Source organism: Puma concolor, chromosome C1 (assembly GCF_028749965.1).
Source record: "Puma concolor isolate L17-30 chromosome C1, mPumCon1.1.hap2, whole genome shotgun sequence".
Lineage (NCBI taxonomy): Eukaryota > Metazoa > Chordata > Mammalia > Carnivora > Felidae > Puma > Puma concolor.
The window spans coordinates 79,958,111-79,981,894 of NC_141674.1; the positions used below are offsets into that span (position 1 = coordinate 79,958,111).

The following is a 23,784-nucleotide window of genomic DNA, read 5'->3' on the forward strand; positions in this document are numbered from 1 at the left end:
TCAACATGTGGGAAACTTTCTCCCACAGAAGCCTCAGGCATTGAACGTGATCTCAGGTTACACACAAGGATTAGGGGCCTCCAGGAGGAAGGACAGATGGATGGAAACCTACATCTGAGCCCCTTCTTCATGCCAGGTTCTGTGCTAGGCACATCCACGTGGGATTCTATTTGACCTCATAGCTACCCTTTGAGGACGTAGACAATCAGAAAGGTAAAGTAACTTACACAAGGTCACAAAGCTACTGGGTCTGGTTGCCGGAATCAGTGTCAAGGTCTCTAGCAGCATTCTTTGATATCCATGACTATGTCAGCATCCCAGTAAAGGCATCGGTGGCCTTCAAGGTCAGGTGTCACACAGCAGAGTTGGGGCAGGAGAAGAATAAAGTGCTCGTGATGAGGTGGGGGCTGACAGCAAGGACGTGACCTCCTCCACCCAGACTCCCAGGAAGGCGGTGCCAGGCTCAAGTGCGGAAGTCAGAGCTCTGCCATTTGGTGCAGCCTTCATATTTAGTAACCAGTGAACCTTCACAGCACTCCTCAGAGGGAGGTATTTTCACCCCCATTTTATAGTTCAGAACTTGCCCCAGTTCACACACCTAATAAGTGGAAAAACAAGGATCTGAATGGAGACGTCTGGGTTAAGAGCCTGGTGTTTTCTCCTCCCCTCCATGGAAGGAGTTATTTTAGCTTTGGTTACTATGTCTGCAGGTGCATCTGGGAATCACAGACAGTCCTGGCTGCACAAATGCTGGGTCAGTTATGTCAGGTTTCTCAGACTTCTGTAATTTTTATTTTTATTTAAAATATTTTTAATGTTTTATTTTTGAGAGAGTTAGAGACAAGGCATGAGCAGAGGAGGGGCAGAGAGAGAGGGAGACACAGAATCTGAAGCAGGCTCCAGGCTGCAAGCTGTCAGCACAGAGCCCAACACAGGGCTCAAACCCACAAACTGAGATCATGACCCGAGCCAACGTTGGACACTTAACCGACTGAGCCACCCAGATGCCCCAGACTTCTGTAATTTTTAAATAAGGGCACAATCCTTAAAACAAAAAGGCCATGTGCTGTCTTTGGGACCTCTAAGAAGAGAGAGCTTGAAATTCTGCATCCAACCCTCCAGCTACCCTCTTGGGGACCGACTGCATGCTGGCAGCATCACAGAGCCGTGAGCGGCAGGGCGGCTGCAGCCTGCCAGCTTATGGGTCCTGGGGCTCCAGCACAAGCCCTGCAAAGGCATCTCCTTCCCATCAACAATAACAACAATGATCTCTCCAGCCTGTATCCTCTGGCCAGGCTGTGAAGGCCAAATCCACATGTGATAAGAACACGAATCATTTGTAACTGCACGGCACCTCCTGTTTACAATAGGCTGCTACGTATACCGAAAGGTATGAAAAACTCTCACAGTTTCTGACTCTCAGAAGACTAAAACCTGACCTTTCCCAAACAGCATACAAGAGGCCTAAGCAACCATGATTTGTAGGTCCTGGGGGCAGGGGCAGAGAAGATACGGAGCAGCATCATTAAACAAAGACTGCTTTGTGTAATACTCTGATCATCTTCTTGATTGTGGTTTGCACTCAGTTAAAAAAAAAAAAAATCCTTCAGTTTTCCCCAGAAGAACAGCTGAGAATGCACAGATCCCAGGCTTTCGGTTCAAATCATCCCTGTCAGTGGACGACGGAGGACCACTGTGGGCAGCTGGCGGACCCACAGGCATTTCCCCGTGCCTCAACCCTGGGGACGATGGTGGTGGGTGAGGGTGTGTGTGTGCAAGATGCCCAGCAGGGGCTGAGCTCACCTCTGACCCAGCTGCTCCTGGCTCAGCACACCAGGGACCACCGGGGCCTGGACATGCACCGGTCGGTGGAATTCCCTACCCCACCCACAACAGCTGCATCCAAACACCAAGGAACATTTCAAAATGTTAGTAAAACCCAACTTGAAATTTTAAAAGGAAAAATTCAATACAGGGACTATAACTTTCCTGGAGACATTCTTGGCTATTAAGCGACTGTCACTCTGCTAACTCAATAAATGCATCTTCTATTAAATAGAATCTATAATCTAGTAGATAGCCTTTTTCAACTCTAAACCCAACTTTTCCTCTGTGCACGAAAAGCTTCCAATTTGCAGAGAGGAGACATGCCCATATGTAAATAAAATGCACATATTTGCATGTGGACCTTTGCATTATAGGTCCTTCTGGTCAACTACGAGCTAAAGGCTGATTTCTTTTCATGTCTGGGGAAACATCTTGCTTTGTGAAGGAGAAAGCAGTAGTTCTAGAACTCGGTGGTTCTCAAGAGGAACAAATGAAATAAATGTTCCAGGTGAGGGCACTGACATAGCCCAGAATTAGATATTTAAATCAGTTTGGAGAAGAGTCTGCACAGATCCTATGCCTTACACTTTGCTTCCACTTTAAAGAGCAGCCGCTGCAACATGGTACGTTACTTACTGCCTGGGAAAGCATACTGGATTTTAATTTGGGATAATTCTGCAGACTTTCTGGCCCCCGTCAGTTAAAACACTTGTGACTAGTCAGTCAGCTCCACTCATGCAAACTAATGAAACATCACATTGTCCCGCCACATGCTCCCACAGCACAAGGGGCAGAAGGAATTAGGCACTCGGCAGCTGTTCCCAGGAATGCATGCCTCCACGTACCCACAGGCAGGAAGCAGACCCGGAACGGTCTCCCAGAGCTGATCCTTCAGCTATCCTGACAACACAGCTCAACAACAGGAACCAGTCTCCTCCGAGCCCAAGGAAGGTCCCAGATTCAAATAAAAATTCATCCTTGAAGATAAGTGAATCAAAGGGACATCAGTCAAACAACGCTAGTGTCAAGAGGAAATCCTGTCTGCAGACCTCTCTGGGAAGCCTCGCTCTGCCTGCAGAACAAAGGCTTCTTCTGTGACATCAAGCAGCAGGTTTAAGAGCAGCCTGGCTTCTCGTTTTGGCCACCTTTCAAAACCACAAGTACATCCAAGGGCAGCCAAGGCAACAACAAAGCCAAGAGATACGGTCTCCAAATGAGGGGAGACCCACTCTCCCTTCTAGGCCTGCCTTCTGCCTGGCTCTTGGTGGCCAAGACTCCATTTCCCAAGGTGGGTGTCCAAGGTGCTGGGTTCAGACTCTGGGGGCTGAAGTTTTCCATGCAAGAGGACAGCTCAGAAGACACCCACAGCCAGTGCCAACCTTCTTGGGAGGCTGTGGAGTACAGTGTCTGAGGAAGACCCTACAGTACTGTCTGGGTTCTAAGCCCAGCTCAGTTACCCACTAGGGTCTGATCTTAGGAGCCTCAACATCCCTGAACCACTTTCTTGACTGTGAATAATAACAACGCTGTCGCTCAGGATGAAATCTGCCATGTCTCTCACACAGGGTTATCATGTTTATACAGGATGATTTATGAACACAGTCTTGAAGATATTTTAAACCTATAAAATGTAAGAGATAATAATTCACGTGCATAGGACTCATGTTGATAAGAAAGGTTGACACTACACATTTTTAGGTCAAAGGGGAGACTTCCTCTGCTTTGCCTACGGTCTTCCACAAGGTGGATGTTCAATCAATACGCAATTAAAATACAAGTGACTTTTTCATGATAAATAAGCTAAACGTATTTGTTAGGAAACTACCAAACTTGCAATTTATCAGAATATTTTACAAGACAAAAAGGTGTTGTCTGGCAGGTTTCCCTGGGGTATACGTGACAAGGGGGTCTGGGCTTCCTCTTATGGTCCCATTATCATCATGCCCACACCAAACAGGACAAAATGTAAGGTTTTCAGACTTGACATCTGGGCAAGTCACTGTCAGCTGAAATTAACCTTTGAATTTGCTATGAAAAGTAACAAGGCCAAAAAAGTTTACCTGAAAGAAGATCGCACCAAACCCCACCCCCCCGCCCCCCCCCCACCCACACAAATCAATAATCTTGTTAAAAGTAGACCTAACTAGTCTCACCCCCTGGAGTCAGAGATCCAAAACTCTTAACTTGAAAATACACATGGCTCCCAGCTTCCAGTGGTGAGTGAGCAAGAGTGCTGGGTGGTTGGTGTTTTCTTAGCACCAGAGCTGTAAGAGCTGAGTTAGGAACAGAAATGCTGTTTCTCCCTCATGGCAGTTCAGTTGAGGCACTTTAGGCAACCCCTGTCTCTGGAGCCCCAGACTTTCATTCACACTGTTTGTCCCTAGCTTTTCATATGCACAAATTTGGTGGATCTTGTGGCTTGCTCCAAAAAGGAACTGAGGCAGCTAATAATCTTAGTAGGAATATTTAAAAGGATGAAAATAACACAAGGTACTTTGAACTCCTCAAAACTGGGAACCCCTCAAGATAGTTTTTAAAGTGCATTAAGGGGGTGCCTGGGTGGTTTGGTCGGGTAAGCATCTGACTTAGGCTCAGGTCATGATCTCATGGTTCATGTGTTCAAGCTTAACGTCAGCCTCTGTGCTGACAGCTCAGAGCCTGGAGCCTCTGCCTGTTCTCTTTCTCTTTCTTTCTCTCAAAAATAAACATTAAAAAAAAAAAAGCGTGTTAAGTGAACCAAATATAGGGGCATCTGGTTGGCTCAGTTAGTAAAGCATGTGACTCTTGATCTTTGGGTTGTGAGTTCAAGCCCCATGTTGGGGGTAGAGTTTACTCAAAAAAAATAAGTCAACAAATAAATAAAAAAATAAAAATAAGTAAACAAAATCTATTAATAAGACTGAGGAGCAGGAGACTAGGACTTATGATCCTTTGACATGACCTTCTCACTCAGAATTCTGAAGGTGATGTGTTTGTTACTTCCTGTATTCACCTTTAACAATAAGATATTTTAAGTCAAGGGGAAAAGATGTGAATTTAGATGAATGATAAACAAACCTCGTTAAGTCTTCCACAGCCCAGACTTCAAACTTAGGACATGCACCCACCGCCTGATAAGATCTTTTACAGAGATCTGACCTCTGTCCAAGTCATTTTCAAATCAAAAAGCTTTGAACTCCTGGCAGGTTGTCAGCTTGGGCCTTGGGTGTTTATCAAGAACTTCCTCGAGATAGAAAGGGTGACTCCATCGCCACCCCCAGCTGCCCAGAGATTCCCCCTTGGAAGAGCTGGCACCCAGCCAGGACCTTAGATCTTCAAGGAATGAGTTGGTGAATCGTCTCCATATGGTACACAGTAGATATGCAGCTCACTACAGAGTTTCACTTAATAAATAAAAAGTGGCTACAGCAAGTTCAGGAATAGTTGGTTCTGACTCCACCTTGTGCGGCCTGGTATTTAGTGTTTGTTTCTGGCTGGCCGGGAGCTCTTTTTCTTTGCTGCCTCCTAACCCTTGCGAGAGGGAGCAGTGATTTCTCCGCTTCTTCATCCCCACCTGTCAGATGCCAGTGGTGCAATGCGAACAATACTGTACACAGGTGTGCACTCCCCACTGACCTGTGCCGTCCATGGGCCGTCTGCTGGCTCCTCTGAGCTGGGCGGTCACCCACCTACATTTTGCAGAGCAGGTGCAGGGCTTTCTAAGCCCCCTGACACCCTGGGGGAACCTTCTGAGCTGATGTCAGAAACATTTCAGAGCTCTCCAACACTCTCTACAGAGAATACCTGGGCCTCCACTTATTTTCTTCTTATACTACTGCAATTATGCAACTAAAACTAATTCTGAACTCTTGCCTGTCTAGCTCTCTCCCAAAATCTGTACAGTCTTCCTCTCAGCTTGCTACACTCCAGCCACAGGCCACACCAGCTTCATTTTGGGTTTTTTCAAACATGAAACACTTGCTCTACCCCCAGTCCTTTGCACTGCCCTCCCTATGCCTGGAACCACCTTCCTCTGGTTCTTCCCATGGCTGCCTTCTCTCATCACGCAGGTCTTAGCTTAAATATCATCTCCTCAGAGACCTGTCCACTGTATAAAGATACAAGCCCAATAAATCTTCAGTATATCCCTATTTCCTCTATAGCACTCAATATAATCTGCAATTAACTTATTTATTAACTGGGTCCTTCACTCAATATTAGCTCTGGGAATATACCATCTCAGATGCCCTACCGCTGTCCTGTTAGTTCACATATTTCCTTACCCTGTAAAAGGGCAAGAGCAGATTGCTGGAATGATTTGGCTGCCAGAATGTCTTCAAGGTCGGACCAGCCCTCCAGTTAAGATACTAAGAGGGATGGGGCAGAATTTTCCTGGTGAGGCACTGGTTACAAAATCAATGTACTCTAATCAACCTAGGTGCTCAATATATAGACATTGAACAAAGAAATGAGCTAGGATCAAAGTGGCTGTCTGTGATACAGGGTTGGACAAAAAGAGACACCAAGAGATACAACAGAAGGAACCAGCCCCTTCTCTGCCTGACAATATCACAGGGTGCTGATCTTCCCCAATAGGAAAAGAAGGGCAGTTTCTAAACCAGCTCTAACAAGCAGAAACCAATCACAGCCAGGCCCAATACAAATCCTGACAAGAAGTTTTGACAACCATAAAGCTTATTTACCCAGATCCCTAGTGGATAGGAGAAATCAATCCTTGTTCTAAAGTATTCTGAAGCTGACCTGATGATGCATCCGTACCAAATTTTATTTCAGCATGTTGGAGATGCAGGTTCTAATTTATAGACATCTTGGCATCTCTACAGAATTGGATGGACATAGTTCAGAAGTTGACATTATAATAAAAAAAATACTTATTCTTCGTTCTGAGGGACTTTGTGATACACAGGAAGTTGACTTTAGAAATCTCTCACATACTGGATAGTAAGAAATGGTTACTTTTTTTAGGTGTTATAGTTTTTTATATTATGTTGTGTTTTTTAAAAATAAGAGTACTTATCTTTGAAAGACATATACCAAAATATTTACGATAAAATAAGAGCTGAAATTTACTTCAGAATAATAGCAAAGGAAGGAATGTGGGCAGGAGAACAGAAAAAGCAGGACTGGTCATGAAGCCGGGTGGTGGGTCCTTGGGAATTAAACTATTTGCTCTACTCTGTATAGCTGACATATTCCCTAATGGAAAGGCTTTTGGTTTTTTTGTGTTTTTTTTTTTTTTTTGAGCTTATTTATTTATTTGTGGGGGGTGGAAAGGGGCAGAGAGAGAGGGAGAGAGAGGGAGAGAGGGAGGGAGGGAGGGGGAGGGAGAGAGGGAGAGGGAGAGGGAGAGGGAGAGAGAGAGAGAGAGAGAGAGAGAGAGAGAGAATCCCAAGCAGGCTCCACACTGTCGCCACAGAGCCCAACATGGGGCTCAAACTCACAAAATGTGAGTGAAGAGTTGGACCATTAACTAACTGAGGCACCCAGGCAACTTAGATTTTTTTTTTTAAGTCCCTTAAAGACAAGTCATTTTCACTTGTGGAATTAAATAAGTCACCTGAAGGTGAAGGTTTCGCCTTTCCGGTCTTGCAGGGGTTGCTCCTGGATGATAGCCGGGGTCACCGGAGAGTTCTGCCGTGGTGACTTGGAATGGGGCAGGGTCCCCACGTGACTGAAGTTATCGCAGGACCTGATGGGAGGAGGGGCCTTTTTCTTCCGTGGAAGGGTGCCATGTATAGACACGTCTTGATAGGCTTCAGTGTGATGCTCAGCAGGAGGGGACTTGCTGCTCAGAAGGTCCATGGATGAGGCCAGGGGGAACTGGCGATTCACCGGCATGTTTCTGGGAAGGCTCACAAATTTTCCGGCAGCCATGATTCTGAGCTTTTCTAAGGGGGAAAGAAAAGAGCGAAGGCATGAATCTTAGATAATCACAAGAACTGACTTCCTACTCACAAAAGGAAATGGAAATGCACCGTTAAACAAAAGAACACGTTCACGGAGCATTAGAAGACAGTGAATGGCATCACTAGTGAAATTTAATACAAATGGGAAGTTTACTCATGCCCCTATTTTGATCCTACAGAGGAATGCTCCTGGGTTGGCAGCAGATCCGCCAATGGAAAAGGGCAAGCAAGTTTCAGAGACTCTAGGGGCACATGAGCCACTTTCTTATTTCAGATGACTGAAGCTGATGGAAAAGCATGACTGACAAAAAAGAAGACTATGGAGGAAGTACTCAAGGTTTCAATATAAGTGCATCAGAGAACACATTATAAATGTTAGATAAGTGGCTCACGTCTTTCCACCACCCTGTAAATGATAAGAACAGGTGGAGATTATTGGAATTCCTCAGCTGCTAGAACGCCTCCAGTGCCAGACCAGCCCCTCAGTTGTGCTACCCAGGGCAACGGGGCAGAATTTTTCCGGCAAAGACCTGGTGCTTACAAATAAATCAATGTAAAAAAAAAATAAATAAATAAAAAATAAATCAATGTACTCTAATTAACGAAGACGGGCCAGGGTCAGGGGTTAGGAGGTGGGTCACTCCTCTGTACATTAGTGGGCTCAGCTGCAGAGGAAAGCCACTAGGGTGAGGGATCCGTGTACATTGTCCCCCAGAGGGGTCAGGAATCTGCCTGCCACCAGCAGGGTTAAGCAATACGCATGGTGCCTGTATAGTCAGGGAAGAATGGGAAGGGAGAGAAATAAGAAAGAGGGGGTGGGGAGCACACGGAAAGAAAAGGAAAATGTGTACTAGGTCGCGTGCAAAACTAAACCCAACAATTATTCCCAGCTGTGACCACTAGCAGACATGTTCACCCTGAGCCAGAGTCAGCACCCACTCACCTCCCCCCAAAAATCAAACTATACTTTTGGCCTAAGTCAAATTCTATGAGACATTTTTAAGGCTAATACATAGAGGGAAGGAAACACAAGCCTGAGTAAAAATTAGAACTAGGCTCTGGAGACACTGAGGATCCAGAATCAGTCCCACCAGCCATGATACCAGACTAGTCTGGACAACACAGCAGCATAGCTAAGCCTGTTGCACTGTCTTCTCCAAGGCTGCGGAGCAGAACATTCCTTTGCTCTGCCGTCTGTTCCAAAGCCCTGCAGTCCCCATTGCTTACAGAGCACCCTTCCTGCTACAAAGAGGACAGCTCAGAGTGAAAATCATCACTTAATAGTAACACTGCTGTCAGTTCCACTAAGGAACTGGAGACTTGGGACATGGCTTCTCCATGACCACTAAGAAGAACAATGCTCTCCAGAAGCTCACATTGTAGCAGGCAGAACTGGGTTAAAGACAGCGCAAGGGAAATAAACCATCGAGGACATGAACAGTCCAACAGAGAAACGTACAAGTTGTGGGGGCTGGATAGGAGGAAATCCTTCACTCAAGGTATATAATCCTAACCTTGTCCTCAGTTCTTTCCCAAACCTGGTAATTCTGGGGCTTGTCTGCTCCATGTCTAACCGTGACCACACAGAAGGCCTGGCTCACGGCGGGTGCAGAACAATAGGGCTGTGAGTCCCCGCATGGGCTTCTCCTGGGTCTGGCCAGTACCTGGCACACTGTCAGCACTTACTCAATGTTAGTCATCATTATTTAAAAAGAAATCCAGACTCCCTGACCCTCCCTGCCTGACCACCAGTGACGTAAGCCCAGTAGGATTCCCTCACCCTATACACAACACTGCCCCCCACAGTTGTAAATGCTTGCCTGCCCAAGCCAACAGCACCTTCTTCATAGAGGCCTACATCATTTCAAAGAACCTTCTAGGGAGGCCCAGAGCACCCCACAGAACCTCTTTCTGTGCAAAGGGCCACAGTGATGATCAACAATTTGCAGGTCATTATGATGGGCTAAAGTTGCCCTGGCTCCAGTGTTTCTGGCAGCCTGTTTCCTCTCTGCTTACCCAAGATCTAGATTTCAAAATTGGGCCAAATGCTCTAGAATGCCCTCCAGCCAGTTCCCCATACCTCAGTTTATTCTCTGAATCGAGGGTTAACACTTGCCCTTCCTATTCTCAACATTTAAGTGCCTTCTCCATATGAGAGGCTCAGAGAAACAATGATGTTTATAAGCCCCAATCCCTATGAACTCTAAGAATCCTAGAACTCATCAATAGGGACCCTTCAAATGCTGGAGGGAAGAACAATTTGAACAAAAGGACTCGAGGAGGGCAACGCTGGAGATGTGGAGAGGAAGTATTCTGGAGGGATTTTGAAAGGTAGAAAATTGTAAGGAAAAGCCTTGCAAAAGGATGCTGTAACAGCAAATGCATAAAGGCAAGGAAGTGCCCCCACAGGCTCACAAACCGCAAGTTGGGCTATGTGGCTCACGTGGAGAAGTCAGGAAGCATTTCCTAGGAGCACCCAGCGTGGGAACAGATGGTGAAGTCTTGAAAGTTGTGTCGAGGGGTCTGGACTGGGCTGTCGGTGCTAGGGAAGATCTGGAAGGGAGGGACAGAAGCCAGTCCGTTCCCAGGAAGGTAGCTGTGGTAATTCTGGAAAGGAAAGAAGGGAGGCAGTCCGGTCAGGCTGATGGCAACAAGCCAGCAGGGAAAGATGAAGTACCCTGACCTGGGGCAGTGGCCAGGGAAAAGAGGGACTGAGGGAAGAATGAGGAGCTCCGGGCCCCTGGCAGGGAGGACGAGGGCCACAGCCTTGGCGGGATGGTGTGGTGCTGTAACAGGCTGAGTTGTGCAGAAGAGGACTCCCGCAGGAGGGAGGCTAACAAGCTCACCACTGAGCTGCTGCGTGTGAGGAAGCCATGACGTGGTTCAGTCGAGGAGGTGAGATATTGGTATGCATAGCTAGGAGCCAGGACAGGATGTAGATTTTTAAGAATCATCAACATAAAGGGAATATTTAAACCTGAGAGCAGATCCCTTAGCTTGTAATTATCAGCTGTGATAACAGATGTGAAAGTACCTCTTAAACTGTCAGGAACCATACAATATCCATGAATTATATCCCTGCTCTCTCTCAGCATGGCTGCTTCAAGCCCAAAAGGCCCAAAGCAAGGGCTGAGCTCTGAAAACCTGAAGTGGTGGTCCTCAAGCTGGCTGCACATAAGAGTCCTCTGAGCAGCTTTTAAAATCCTGACACCCGAGCTGTGACCCAGACCAATGAAATCAGAACCTCAGTAGGTAGGACCCTGGCATCATTTTTTTGAAAGCCACTGGTACTGTCCAATGAGGAGCCAGGGTTGAGAGCCACTGGATAAGCGAGTCTCTTTGGTACAGAGCAAACTTAACACTCAGATTTGTTACCTAAGGAACAGAACAGAATAACAATGAGGAGGGGTCAGTCAACAGAAGCATCAATTCATTCATGCATTCGACGCACACAGTATGGAGGGTCTCTGTGGCAGGCACTGTGCTTGGTATTGGGGACAGTGTCAAACAACTGTCCTCATGAGGTTACTACTCTATGATGGAAGCAGACAGGAAGTACCAACCACATGTCCTGGTGATTCCCAGTGCTATGGGAGCACAGAGAGTGGGAACCAGGGTCTAGACTCATCTAGTGGCCAGGAAAGGCTTCCCTGAGGATGGGATGTTGACCTGAATGATGTCAAGAAGAGTCTAATAACTGGAAGGAGAAGATGAGCTAAGTTGAAAACTCCAGAGAATTCTCAGCAGCAAATTGGAAATATGTAAGCCAGGCTCCTCTCTACAACCCACTGCCTCTAAATTGGGACTCTTCCCCATTAAAATACAGGCCTGCCCTATGTGTAGTCACTTGGAAAAACTGGCTCAACACCAGGCCCTATGTCAAGCTTGAATCAGCCTAAGGGTGGTGGAGGTGGGCCCAGACCACAGACAGCACTTCCAAAAAATATAACTAAAAGTGTGGCAAGGACCGAAGGGGTAACTATAGGTAGAAGGAACTCATTTACAACCTTTTTGGTCCTTGTACTTCCTACTTGAGCTTTATCTGCTTTTAATTTTTCCAGACCCCAGGAACCTAGGGCAAATCCAAGGGATAGAAGTACATGGTGTGTAGTTGGAATCTAGGTTCAAGGTAAGTACTTTTCATTTTGAGAACAAAGCCACTTACTACATTTGACCTCACTAGGCAGAATCCGAGTGTGTTATATGTAGGTGGGATCTCAGAGAATCAAGTCCCTTCCCTTTTCCAGATAAGGGAAGTAAATGTTCATTCATTCAATATATATTGTCTGGACGCTTACAATGTACCAGGGATGAGGACATAATAAACCAGATGAGCTCCTGCTCTCATGGAGGCTACGTTGTGATGGGGGGGGGGGGGGCAGTAAGGGTCCAGTCAACACAGACCAGAAGACAAACTAGGTTACATCCTAGCTGTCAGTGCCCCAGGGAACACAAAACAGGATGAAATGATAAAACATACTGGTTGGGATGGAGGGCTATTTTAGATTAGGGTGGTCTGGGGGGGCTTCTCTGAAGAGGTTCTTTGACAAAAGAGATGACACCAGTCAAGAGAAGATGGGCAGGGAGTTCTAGGCAGGGGACTGGGCAGATGCAAACGCCCTGAGGTGGGAATATGTGGTTGGAAAAGGATAGTAAAGACTAAACCCAAATCTCCATTTTCTGGCTCCCAGATTTTCCCTTCTTAGAGATGTTTGAATCAATGCTCCTATTCATTCTGTACTTCTTATGTACTATTTGATTTTTTAAAAATCAAACATGGTAGGGGCGCCTGGGTGGCTCAGTCAGTTAAGCGTCCGACTTCAGCTCAGGTCACGATCTCATGGTCCATGAGTTCGAGCCCCGAGTCCGGCTCTGGGCTGATGGCTCAGAGCCTGGAGCCTGCTTCCGGTTCTGTGTCTCCCTCTCTCTCTGCCCCTCCCCTGTTCATGCTCTGTCTCTCTCTGTCTCAAAAATAAATAAAGGCGTTAAAAAAAAAAAATTAAAAAAAAAATCAAACATGGTATAGTTCAGAACCTAGGCTTTGAAGTAAGACATTCAGAGGATCAAATCCCTACTCTGCCATTTACTTACTAGCTGTATGGCCTGGGACAAATCAGCCAACCTCTTTGACAGTTTCTCATTTGTACAAATGGGTTAAAAATACCTCTTTCATGGGGTTGTCCTGAAAAATAAATGCGATCACGTATGGAAACTCCTGGACATATAGCAAGCATTCAATAAATGGTAGGTCTCTTTGGAGCAGGTCAGGGAGCAGGTCTGTCTTGCTTATCACTATATTCCTTTTACAAAGAGAGTTCACTAAAGAAGTCACTGCTTCTGGTCACAGCCAGGAAGGATGAAGGAAATATTTTAACTCCAAGCAATAAATATAAACACACCAAACCAGGTAGGACATAGATGCAGACACACACAGGCGGACCAAATGAGCCTACATGCTCATGGGTTTGAAAGAAAAGCCCAGGTGAGACTTTGGCCATCTGACATCACCTCTCTCTACTATGCAGGTAAATAGACACTGTGTCCGACTCAGTCTAATGTCAGACCTCGAAATGTATACAAAGGTCAAAGATTCTGTATCTTGATATGAAAAAATGAGACCTCAGTGAATGTTCAGAGCTGAAATCTCAGTAGGGACAAGAGTGAGCTTGACAAACTCCCAACATATGTGCTACCTTCCTGGTGCTACACAGCCAGTGGCTGTGCTTTGAAATGCTTGTGAACAGAGCAGCCCAAGTCACTTGCTTTACAACGATGTCTTGAAGAAACTGATGATCATGTGCAAGTCAATGCAGAAACAGGCAGCCCTCTTGTTTGGAGTTTTCTAGTTTATTTCTGAAATGAGCTATTTCCAAGTTAAACGTATCGATGGTCACCTGCTGTGGGCGTTAAAAACTTTCTATCATATTTTAAACCCTGGAAATGTAACTGCTCCTGCTGTCCAATTATGACCACAACAGAGAAGTTTTCGTTTGGATACGTAGTTTTATATCTCTGCAGAATGCAACAGGAAGAGAAGTTAGAACCGCTGCACATTAAAAAATTGGCTCGTGCACTTAGAATGAAGTTTTTCTTTGGTTTAGAAATTAAGAGGGTCCCCCCCCCAAAAAAAGAAAGAAATTAAGAGGATCCCTGTTTTCAAAGTAAATTCATGAAGTCTGGCCAAATGATTGAAGTATGAATAATTCTTCCATGGATTGTATTTCAAGCAACACAGCCTAGAATTTACATGATCAAGTTCTTAAGATTAGCATTCATTTGACAAGCAGTCCTTTCTATATGAATAGGAGATTGAGATCTTAGTCATCCTGGAAATGCCAGTCTTCTCAGCAGAGGCTTAGAGAAAGCTGGAGTCAAGGAGGTGAGGAGGCCCTGGCATGGCAAACGCTTTACATTACGCTGCATACATTCCCTTGCACACCCCCATACAAGGGCTCGCCTGTGGTTTCTCCACTATTAACTTGGCAGATCCGCTCCACGCTCTGCTGAACCCCCTCTCCCAGCACCGAGGCCTCCCCTTCCTCCGCCTGGCCTCAGTCCTTGGCAACAGGCAGGGAGATTATCCGCTCCCAAACTGACCTTCCCTCCGCCAATGTATTTTCCTCGGACAGATCTGTGTGTAGCCTTGGGAGATAAATGTCAAGGTTTAAAAGAATCTCAGAATGCTTGGCTCCACTTTCTATCTTAGATAATGGCTTTAGGGGAAAGCAGACACAGAGATTCGGCAACCGGTCTTTCCCCTTCGCACCTTTCTTCAAGAGAGTTAATACCCAAATCAGGGTTTCCCGCCCCAGCCACGACCCACCGTGTTGCCCACGAACTCTTCGCCTTGCCAGCTGCTTCGAGCCCACTCGACCGCTCCCAGACAAGTGTCTACACCTGATCAAACTTTTAAAGTGGTGGCGGCCGCTGCCCCTAGGGAAAAGGGCTGAGCTCTAACCTCTTCCCGTCGCGTCCACCGTCCCTCCCTTCACCTCCCCTTCCCTCCGCTCCCCTCCCCGACGCAGAAGGAGCAGCACAACCAACTATTCATTCTTTCTCAACAAAGGGCGAGAAGGAGGGGGGTGTTGTCAACAGTTACACTGCGGGCTCCTTCGCTTTCTTTGCAAACTTTCCTAGAAATGAGTGGAGAAACTTGCCTCCTGCAAGCCCAGGGCTTCCAGCGGAGCCCCTTGGTCCTCGCGTTCCCCCCCCCCACCCCCGCCCCCGAGCCCCGAAGAGTGGGACGGGACGAGACGGGGAAGGGTGGCCAGCTGAGCAGCCGGGACGGGCAGAGGCGGGGGGTCGGGGGAGGCCAGCGCCCGCGCAGATACTGCTCAAGAGCAAAAAGCAGAGATAGATGCTCGCCGCACGTCGCTGAGCGCCACTTCTCGGGATTCTCGGGAATCCCAGCCAGTTCCGAGGGCGCCGAGGGCGCAAGCCGGGTCCCCACTTCGGCCACTCCCACCCCCCAAAGGCCAGCTCTGCCGGGGGCAGGGGGAGCGCTGCCTCAACTTTGCCCCTAAGTTTCTCCAACAAACTTCCCAGACCGTCCTCCCAGGGGGACGCGGCGGCGGCGGAGCCCCGGGAGAAACAGCACCCCCGCGGGGCGCGCGGCACAGACTCACCTCCCCGCGCGGCGCTCGGTGCCCCGGCTCTCCCCGGCTGGGGCTCAGACGCGCCGCTCGGCGGGCCCCACGCCGCGGCTGCTCCCCGAGCACCGGCCGCTCATGGTCGGCGGGGCGCGCCCGCAGAGAAGCCCGCGCGCGGCTAGCCTGTGCGCCGGACGGCTCGGCGGCTCCCGCTCCGGCCCGGCCCCGGCCCCGGCCCCAGCGGCTGCAGGCGCGGCTCTGAGCCCGCGGCGCGCGCTCCGGCCCTCAACTGGTGATTTGCGGCGTCGCGGCCCCACCCCGGCGAGCGGATTCGCGCGGCCTCGCGGAACCCCCCGCGACATTTACATGCGGTGACCCCGCCAAGCCCTCCTCTGCCCGGGTTTTAGAGTTCGGTTCTCGTAGCTTCCCAAGAAGCCAGTCTTGAAGTGAAGATTGGCCACTTCCAGGCTGTACCCCTCCCGAAAGACAACGCTTCCGATTCCACTCCTCCCCCTTCCCCGCGTTATTTAATTACCCAGCAGATCGGCTTTGCTGTCTGCGGACACCTGGCTGGCTTTCAGTTTAAAGGGCTTTGATGAGACAAAGATTCAGGTAACCACAAATAACTAAACCGCTGAACAGGCAAATCAATCACACCCACCTGGACAAATTGAAAGCAAAGTGGGGAGTGGAATTAGCACTTCAGTACTAGGTGGCTCAGTGGGGCGAAAAAAATTGGAGGTCTTAACACTATCAGATATCAAGACCTATTATAAAGCTATAGAAATAGTAACTGGCAACAAGAATAGACAAACCGACCAATAAAATAGAGAGTCAGGAAGCAGATCTACGTTAAATGGTCACAATTCATGTCAGAGATACTGTTGTGATGCGCTGAGAAAAGACCATATGTCTTTTCAGTAAATGATGCTGGATCAGTTGAACATTCACATGCAGAGAAAGGAAGAATCTTGACCCCTACCTCACACCATGCCAAAGAAAAAAAGCAATTCCAGCTGGATTTTAAATCTGAATGCGAAAGATAAAATGTTAAATTCAAGGTAAAAAATCAAAAAAACATCTTCATGACTTCGAGGTAGGCAGACTTCCTAAACACATATAGTACTAACTATAAAGGAAAAAACTCATCATTGGACAACATTAAAATTAAGAACTCCTGTTCCTCAAGACACCATTAGTGAATAGTCAAACCACAAAGGGAGAAAAGATCATTGCAACCCATGTATCCAATAAAGGACTTGTATACAGAATCTACAAAGAACACTTACAAATCAGAAAAAGAGGGCAGGATATCCAACTGAAAATAGGCAGAATTTTTGAATAGCATTTCTTAAAAGGGGGGGGGGTGATAAACAGGCATTTCTCAAAACAAAACAATAAACATATGGAAAGGTTCTCCATTATTAATCACCCCCAAAATGAAAACTGAAGTTGCAATGTCTCACTTTACACTGCCCAGAATGGCTAAAATTGGAGAACTTTGTATAACACTTTACAGACCTAGGTGGTATTATCTACTAAAACTAAATTAACATGTAGCCTGTGACCCAGCAATTCTATCCTTAGGGATCTTGTCTACTGAACAGAGAGGTATACACATACTCACCAAAAGACATGTTCAAAGATGTTTATAGCATCTCTCTTTATAACAGCCCCAAAGAAACAACCCAACTGTCCATCAGTGGAAGAGAAGATAAACTCTGTGAAATACTATACAGTAATAACGACTACCTCTATACTCAACAAGATGCATGATTCTCACAAATATAATGCTGAGTGAAAGAAGATGAACACAAATGGGTACATGTTATATACGTCCACTTATGTGAATTCCAAAAACAGTCTAAACATACCTATGATGTTAGAGGTAAAGATAATGGTTATCTTGAGGGTTGGGACGTGATGGAAAGGGAGCCCAGAGGGGGCTCCAGATGTTAGTAATAATCCATTTCTTGATCCAGGTGCTGGCTATATCAATGTGTCTATTTTATAAAAATAAACTGTCCTTCAGTCTATAAAAACTAATTGGCTTGTGCACTGTTCTTCTTGTATGTTCTACTCCAATCAAAATGCTTTAAAAATTGTGCCATGTTGTGTATATTTTATGTCATTTTCATCCCCCTAAGAAAGAACTATATTGGCAAGTCTGTAAGATTCTAAGTGCAGCATCCCTAAGAATCAGTTTCTAGGGGCACCTGAGTGGCTCAGTGGGTTAAGCAGCCAACTTTGGCTCAGGTCATGATCTCATGGTTTGTAAGTTCGAGCCTCACGTTGGGCTCTGCACTGACAACTCAGAGCTTAGAGTCTACTTCAGATTCTGTGTCTCTCCCTCTCTTTGCCCCTCCCCCACTCATGCTATCTCTCAAAACTGAATAAGGGTTAAAAAATTAAAAAGAAAAAAGAATGAGTTTCTACATTTTCCTCATAGGTGTTTTTGTGGGTTGGTCTTTATCTTCCCTACCTCATGACAGGCACATACTTTTTATTTTTGTTGAATTTTCCCAAAATGTTCAGCCCAGTGAATGTCAAACAGAACAGCTGGTTTATTTCTGAACTGAATGATTAGAAATACAGTGACTGACTTTCTGCTGCTCTGAAGTGTCACTAAAAACAGTGATCAAACTTGCATTGGATTTTCTTGATTTTCAAAATTCCCTGAGCACCTACTATATGTAAAGCTTATACTTTGTGGAGTATCATAGGCAGGTAGCCATAAAGAAAGACTAGACAATTCACACCTAGAGAGGTCTTGGCAAGTCACTGTTCCTCTCAGTTCTTCCTTTTCCTCATGAGGGAGTGAGCAAATGCACATGAGGAGTCAAGGGAATAAAAGTGCGAAAGTGACTGGCATATAGTGGTCATCGTTAGCTATGCTCTGATTCATGACACAGTCTATGTCTTCCCAAACCCCTGTGAGATGGGAAGCGTCTTTATCCCCATTTACGTGGGAGGAAACAGACTCAGAAAGGTTAAGTAACCTCAACCATAAATTGATTCAACAAAGATTCGTTGCATGCCTACTATGTGCCAAGATCCATAGCTACTAGTAAGAGGCAGAGGCAGAATTTGAATCAGGCGGTTTCACTTCAAGTTCAGTGGTCTTTCTGCCACACGACTCCTTTCACACTTGTATCCCCAGTGCCTAGCTCACAGTAAGTGCTCGATACATTAATGGCTGGATAATAGTATTTTTAATATACAGTTGATCCTTGAGCAACATATGTTTGAATTGTGCAGGTCCACTTATAGAAGGATTCTTTTTGATATATATAGTACATTTTACTGTAAGCGTATTTTCTCTTCCTCATGATTTTCTTAATAACATTTCCTTAATAACAATAACAACATATAATACATGTAACATACAAAATATATGTTAACTGACTGTTTATGTAAGGTAAGGCTTCTGGGCAGCCACAGGTTATTAGTCAAGTTTTGGGAGAGTCCAAAATTATATCCAAGGGCACCTGGGTGGCTCAGTTGGTCGAGAAACCAACTTTTGATTTCGGCTCAGGTCACGACCTCACATTTTGTGTGGGCCCCATGTTCTATCAGGGCAGAGCCTGCTTGGGATTCTCTCTCCTCTCTCTGTCCATCCCCGGCTCATGCTCTCTCTCTCTCTCTCGTTCTAAATAAACTTAAAAAAATTTAGATGCAAATTTTCAACTGTACTGAGGTTGGTGCCCTTAAACCCTGCATTGTTCAAGGGCTGGCCGTAATTTTTGATTAGGTAAGACTGAAAAATACATATAATGGCAGACAGTGAAAAGTCCCCCTCTCAACTCTGTCTCCCATCTGCCCAGTTCCCCTCCCATCAGAGGTAACAATTGCTGTTAATATGTAGAACCATAGTTCTACACTTTGCCGTTTTGTTTTGTTTTGTTTTACCTAACCGTATATCTTGGAGATTTTCCCATTTTAGTACCTGGTACTCCTTTGAAGAGATGTGCTGTAACTTACTTAATCAGTACTCTATTCATGGACATTTAGGTTGTTTCCAACCCTTTCTTAATACAAACAATACTGCAATGAATAATCTTGAATATATGTTATTAGTATGTGCAAGTATATCTGTAAGATAAATTTCCCAAGGTACAATTGCTGAGCCACAGAGTATATGCCTTTGTAATTCTCAGAAGTAATGCCAAATTGCCTCCCGTTGGCACCATACCAATTTATACCCTCCAGCAATTTAAGGAAATGCCTATTTTCCCCCATGCTGGGCCGAAGTTATCATTAAACTTTTGAATTTTTGTCAATCTGATAAAATGTGAATTTTAGTGCAATTTTAATTTGCACTTCTCTTAGTATCAGTGAGGCTGCTCATCTTTTCATGTTTAGTAGCCATTTATTTTTCCTTTTTGGAATTTGTACCCCCATTTTTCTATCCATTTGTAGGTCCTTTTATGATCAACGTTCTACAACTTCCTTCTATATTAGCTCTCTGTGGAATGAGCTGCAATCTTTTTTCCAGTGGTGATATTAAAGAAAAGAGATGATATATGCTAAGCACTGTTATTTTAGGAAGCTCCTTCTGGAAACCAGGCAGAATGAAGCAGAGAAGTGAGAGGCAGGATACTGATTAGAAAGCTGTGGTAATTGTCACATGACAAGGTCCTTGAAGAGGCTGGTGGCAGTGGGGATGGAAGGACCAAAATGAGCAAAGTTATCGCCAAGAAATAATTAGCAAGAGTTAATAATTAGCAATGATAACAGAAGCTACAATTGGGTTAGGAGTAACTACTAACCAAATACTGTGCTTTAAGTCTTTACAAGCCTTAAGCCATGAGCTGGTATGATATCACCCCATTTCACAAGTGAGAAAAGTGAATTTTTAGCAGCTAAGTAACCCACCCAAATTTGCACTAGATGTAGGTAGCAGCACCAAGGCTAACTCCAAGTCCATCTGACCCCAGCTGCCTGGCAGGTGGAGGAAAATGATCAAAGGTCTGCAGTCCAAGTGCCTGAGTAATGGCTGTCTTGACGACAGATGTAGAAGTCAGAACGCAGCTGCCTCTGCTAGAGAGCAGCAGGATCACTTTCAGGTACACTGAGCATTTTTCAAAGCCGCTCTCGTGTACATGATCATTCTTTCCACAATGTCTGTGAGTCAAAGAGGGTTAATAGTATCCCTATTTTACTGATGAGAAGACTGAGGCACCCTGAAATCAAATGACCAATCCCAGTTCAGATGTCTTATTCTCTGGGAAACCTTCCCAGAAACCCGGAACAGGCTCTCCATCAATATGTGCCCCATAGCCCCCTCTCCTTCTTGGAATTCATTACAGTTCATAGTCACACATTTATTTTTGTTATTTCTGTTTAACGTCTGTTGTTCTATAGACTCTAAGATCCATGTCTGGTTTTACTTCTGTTTTGTCCCTAGTTTGGGGCCTGGCACATTATTGGTAGTTGGTACATAGTTACTGAATGAATGAATGAACTCCAGGACTCTAGGCCCTTTGCCCTTTCATTTTACATGAATGCTAAGCTCCCTCATAAGCTAAATAAATATAATGCCAAGGACGTGAGCTGTGCTATAAACAATTTTCAGATTCAGATTTCTTCAGGTGCACAGGCAGCTCCCACATTAATGTTTAAACAGTAAAACCCTGGGCTAAAAGAGACTCATAAAAGGACAATGTAACCAGTGATACAGAGTTGATGTCTTCTGGACAGTGTAAGAGGCTTTGTCAGGGAGCACTCCACCTAGAGTGGATCCCTTCCTGCCACATAGTAATTTGTTGATCCCCACCCCCTCCAGGACATCACTAGTTAAGAGGCTGCTGGGGCAGACATTGGGTGAAACGTATTTTAAGGAAAAATAACTCCTAAAATTCTGGCTTTCCCCAGCCTTAAATGGTAAAAAGTAAGGAACACAAGATATTTAAGCTATAACTGATAAAGACCAAACAGAAAATCTGAACTTGAACAACTGCAGACAGAGAGACAGAATTCCCTGAAGTTATATATAATAAACCACTGACACAAAGAGCTGGCATCTCTGACACGCACTTGAGCAGCAAGCACGGCAAGATTTTCAGAAGCCTCACCATTCAGGTTCCTGCTCTGTGAAGAGCTAACCATGGACTTGGTGTCATGGAAATCCCCAGTCTACCAAGCAGGGAAGTCAACTCACCTCCCAAAAGGTCTGTGTGATGGCTGCCAACTAACTCAGTCATATCGGCTACAGAAGTCATCGCAGGAGGGCCATGGCTGCATAGACCCTCACATACTCACTGAATGAGTGAGTGAGTGAAAAAGACGCAGTTCTTGACAACAGAGGCTCACTTTCTACACAAGATACACCTTGGCCTGGTGGTCTACATTTGAACTACTATTTCAGGTCCTGCCTCATCACCAAAGTCTGGACACTTGTTCCGTAGTTACTTTCTTAATTTAATGACAAGGTTTGCATGAATTAACTTCTCCACTTATTTAACAATTGAAAGAGAATACACCAAAATATCTCTGGATAATTCGGGAAATCCAGATGATTTTAATTTCCTTATTTACCCAGCTCTCCTTTACAGGTTTTCCTTTTCCAGCAAACATGTATTATTTTTATTATTAAAAATGTCAATCTGGGGCGCCAGGGTGGCTCAGTCAGTTGGGCGTCCGACTTCAGCTCAGGTCATGATCTCACAGTCTGTGAGTTCAAGCCCCACATCAGGCTCCGTGCTGGCAGCTCAGAGCCTGCAGCCTGCTTCAGATTCTGTGTCTCCCTCTCTCTCTGCCCCTCCCTTGCTCATGCTCTGTCTCTCTCTGTCTCAAAAATAAATAAAAACGTTAAAAAAAATTTTTTTTAAATGTCAATTGGTGTGCCTGGGTGGCTCAGTGGGTTAAGCCTCTGACTCCAGTTCAGGTTATGATCCCATGGTCCATGAGTTCAAGCCCCAAATGGGGCTCTGCGCTGGTGGTGTGGAGCCTGCTTGGGATTCTCTCTCTGTCTCCCTCTCTCTCTGCCCCTTCCCCACTTGTGCTCTCTCTCTCTCAAAATAAATAAATTTTAAAAAATAAAGTAAATAATAAATAAATAAATAAATAAATAAATAAATAAAGTCACTTAAATAGGGTGCCTGGGTGGTTCAGTTGGTTAAGCTTCCAAGTCTTGGTTTCGGCTCAGGTCATGATCTCAGCTGACAGTGTGGAGCCTGCTTGGGATTCTCTCTTTCTCCCTTTCTCTGCACATCTCTTGCTCACTCACTCTCTGTCTCAAACTAAAGAAATAAACATTTTTTTAGAAGTCACTAAAAAACAAATTCATTAGGCCCTACATTATGGAAAGCATCACTAGCCTGGGGAGATAGGGAGCTGAGTATGTCATCAGATAGCACAGCATAGATAGATACAGAGAGAAAGACTGGATCAGCTGAGGCCCCTGTGCTTTGGAACACAGAGAAGGGAGAGCTGAAAAGTACTAGGGACAGACTGTTGACGCTGGTGAATTTGCCGAGAAGGAGTTTGGGAAAAGAAATGCTTCACTATGGAATGAAGGAAGAGGAAACACATGTATGTAAAACCTAGTGCAATGGCCACTTGGCTGCCATCTTGAATCGTGATGGGAAGGGGCTTAGTTTAGATGCTGCAGGTTGCACCAGCACGGGGTGGAGGGGAGCCCTGCAGCAGTGTCGAGTGCAGCAGAAGGAACCTGGAAAGTTGTAGGAAATGAAGGGAACATGAAGCCTGCCAGCTCCCCTAAACAGGAGGAGCCAGGCTGAAAGAAAAGCCTGATGTGCTTAGATGTACTAATTCAATCTTTGATAGCAAAGCTGGTCTCCCAGATAAGTGGGCTTCAGCCTAATAGAATGGTTTGTGGGATGTTGGTAGCACTCACTCACCATCTTAAAAAAAAAAAAAATCTTCCTAACAATGTTATCACTTAAAACTCCATGATTAGCTGCTCATTCCTTTGTGTTAGGCACCAACTTCTCTCTACAGTTCTCTGTTCTGTAAAACAATGTTAATCCTTAATGGATGACCTAATAGAACACTACCTCTGAATGTGTTCTTTTCCCCACAACTCTCCTTCTGGGAATCTCTCCGGCAGAAATACTCACTCACCTGTACACACTAGGATATTCATGGCAGCATTGTTTGCAGCTTAAATAAAAGCGTGTTTATCTGAAGAGAGATGACTACATTACACTGTGCAACTGATAAGAATGAGGTAATTCTATAGGAACTGATACAGAAACGTATCTGAAATGTCATAAAGTGAAAAAAAACAAGTTGCTCTGTTAATGTAAAAGTAGCAAACATATATTAGTGTGGGGTTATGTGTCTACATGGACAAAATGTCTGAAAGGATTTTCTCCCATCAAACTGAGAGGTAAAATTGACAGGTGAGCAGGAGAGGACTTTGCTTTGTCCTTCATGTTATTCCAAACTGTTTGAATTTTTTCCTTGAGCACTGACTGCTTTCATAATTAATGATAACT

The 23,784-nt window shown here is 45.4% G+C and overlaps 1 protein-coding gene across 4 annotated transcripts in view; it reads right to left on the bottom strand.

Annotated features, from left to right (window-relative positions):
* Positions 1-23,784, bottom strand: part of BCAR3 (BCAR3 adaptor protein, NSP family member) — a 136,966-nt gene that overhangs the window by 99,583 nt on the left and 13,599 nt on the right. Inside the window, exons 1-2 of one of the 4 annotated variants that reach the window (XM_086717585.1) lie at positions 15,359-15,751; positions 7,385-7,715 (exon numbers count right to left, since the gene is read on the bottom strand). In XM_086717585.1, the coding sequence (XP_086573711.1) occupies positions 7,385-7,701 (317 nt within the window). In that variant the 5' untranslated portion in view covers positions 7,702-7,715; positions 15,359-15,751. Of the gene's footprint in view, positions 1-7,384; positions 7,716-14,556; positions 14,576-15,358; positions 15,752-23,784 lie in introns of those variants that run through there. The other 3 variants (XM_086717582.1, XM_086717584.1, XM_086717583.1) reach the window with 3 other exon arrangements.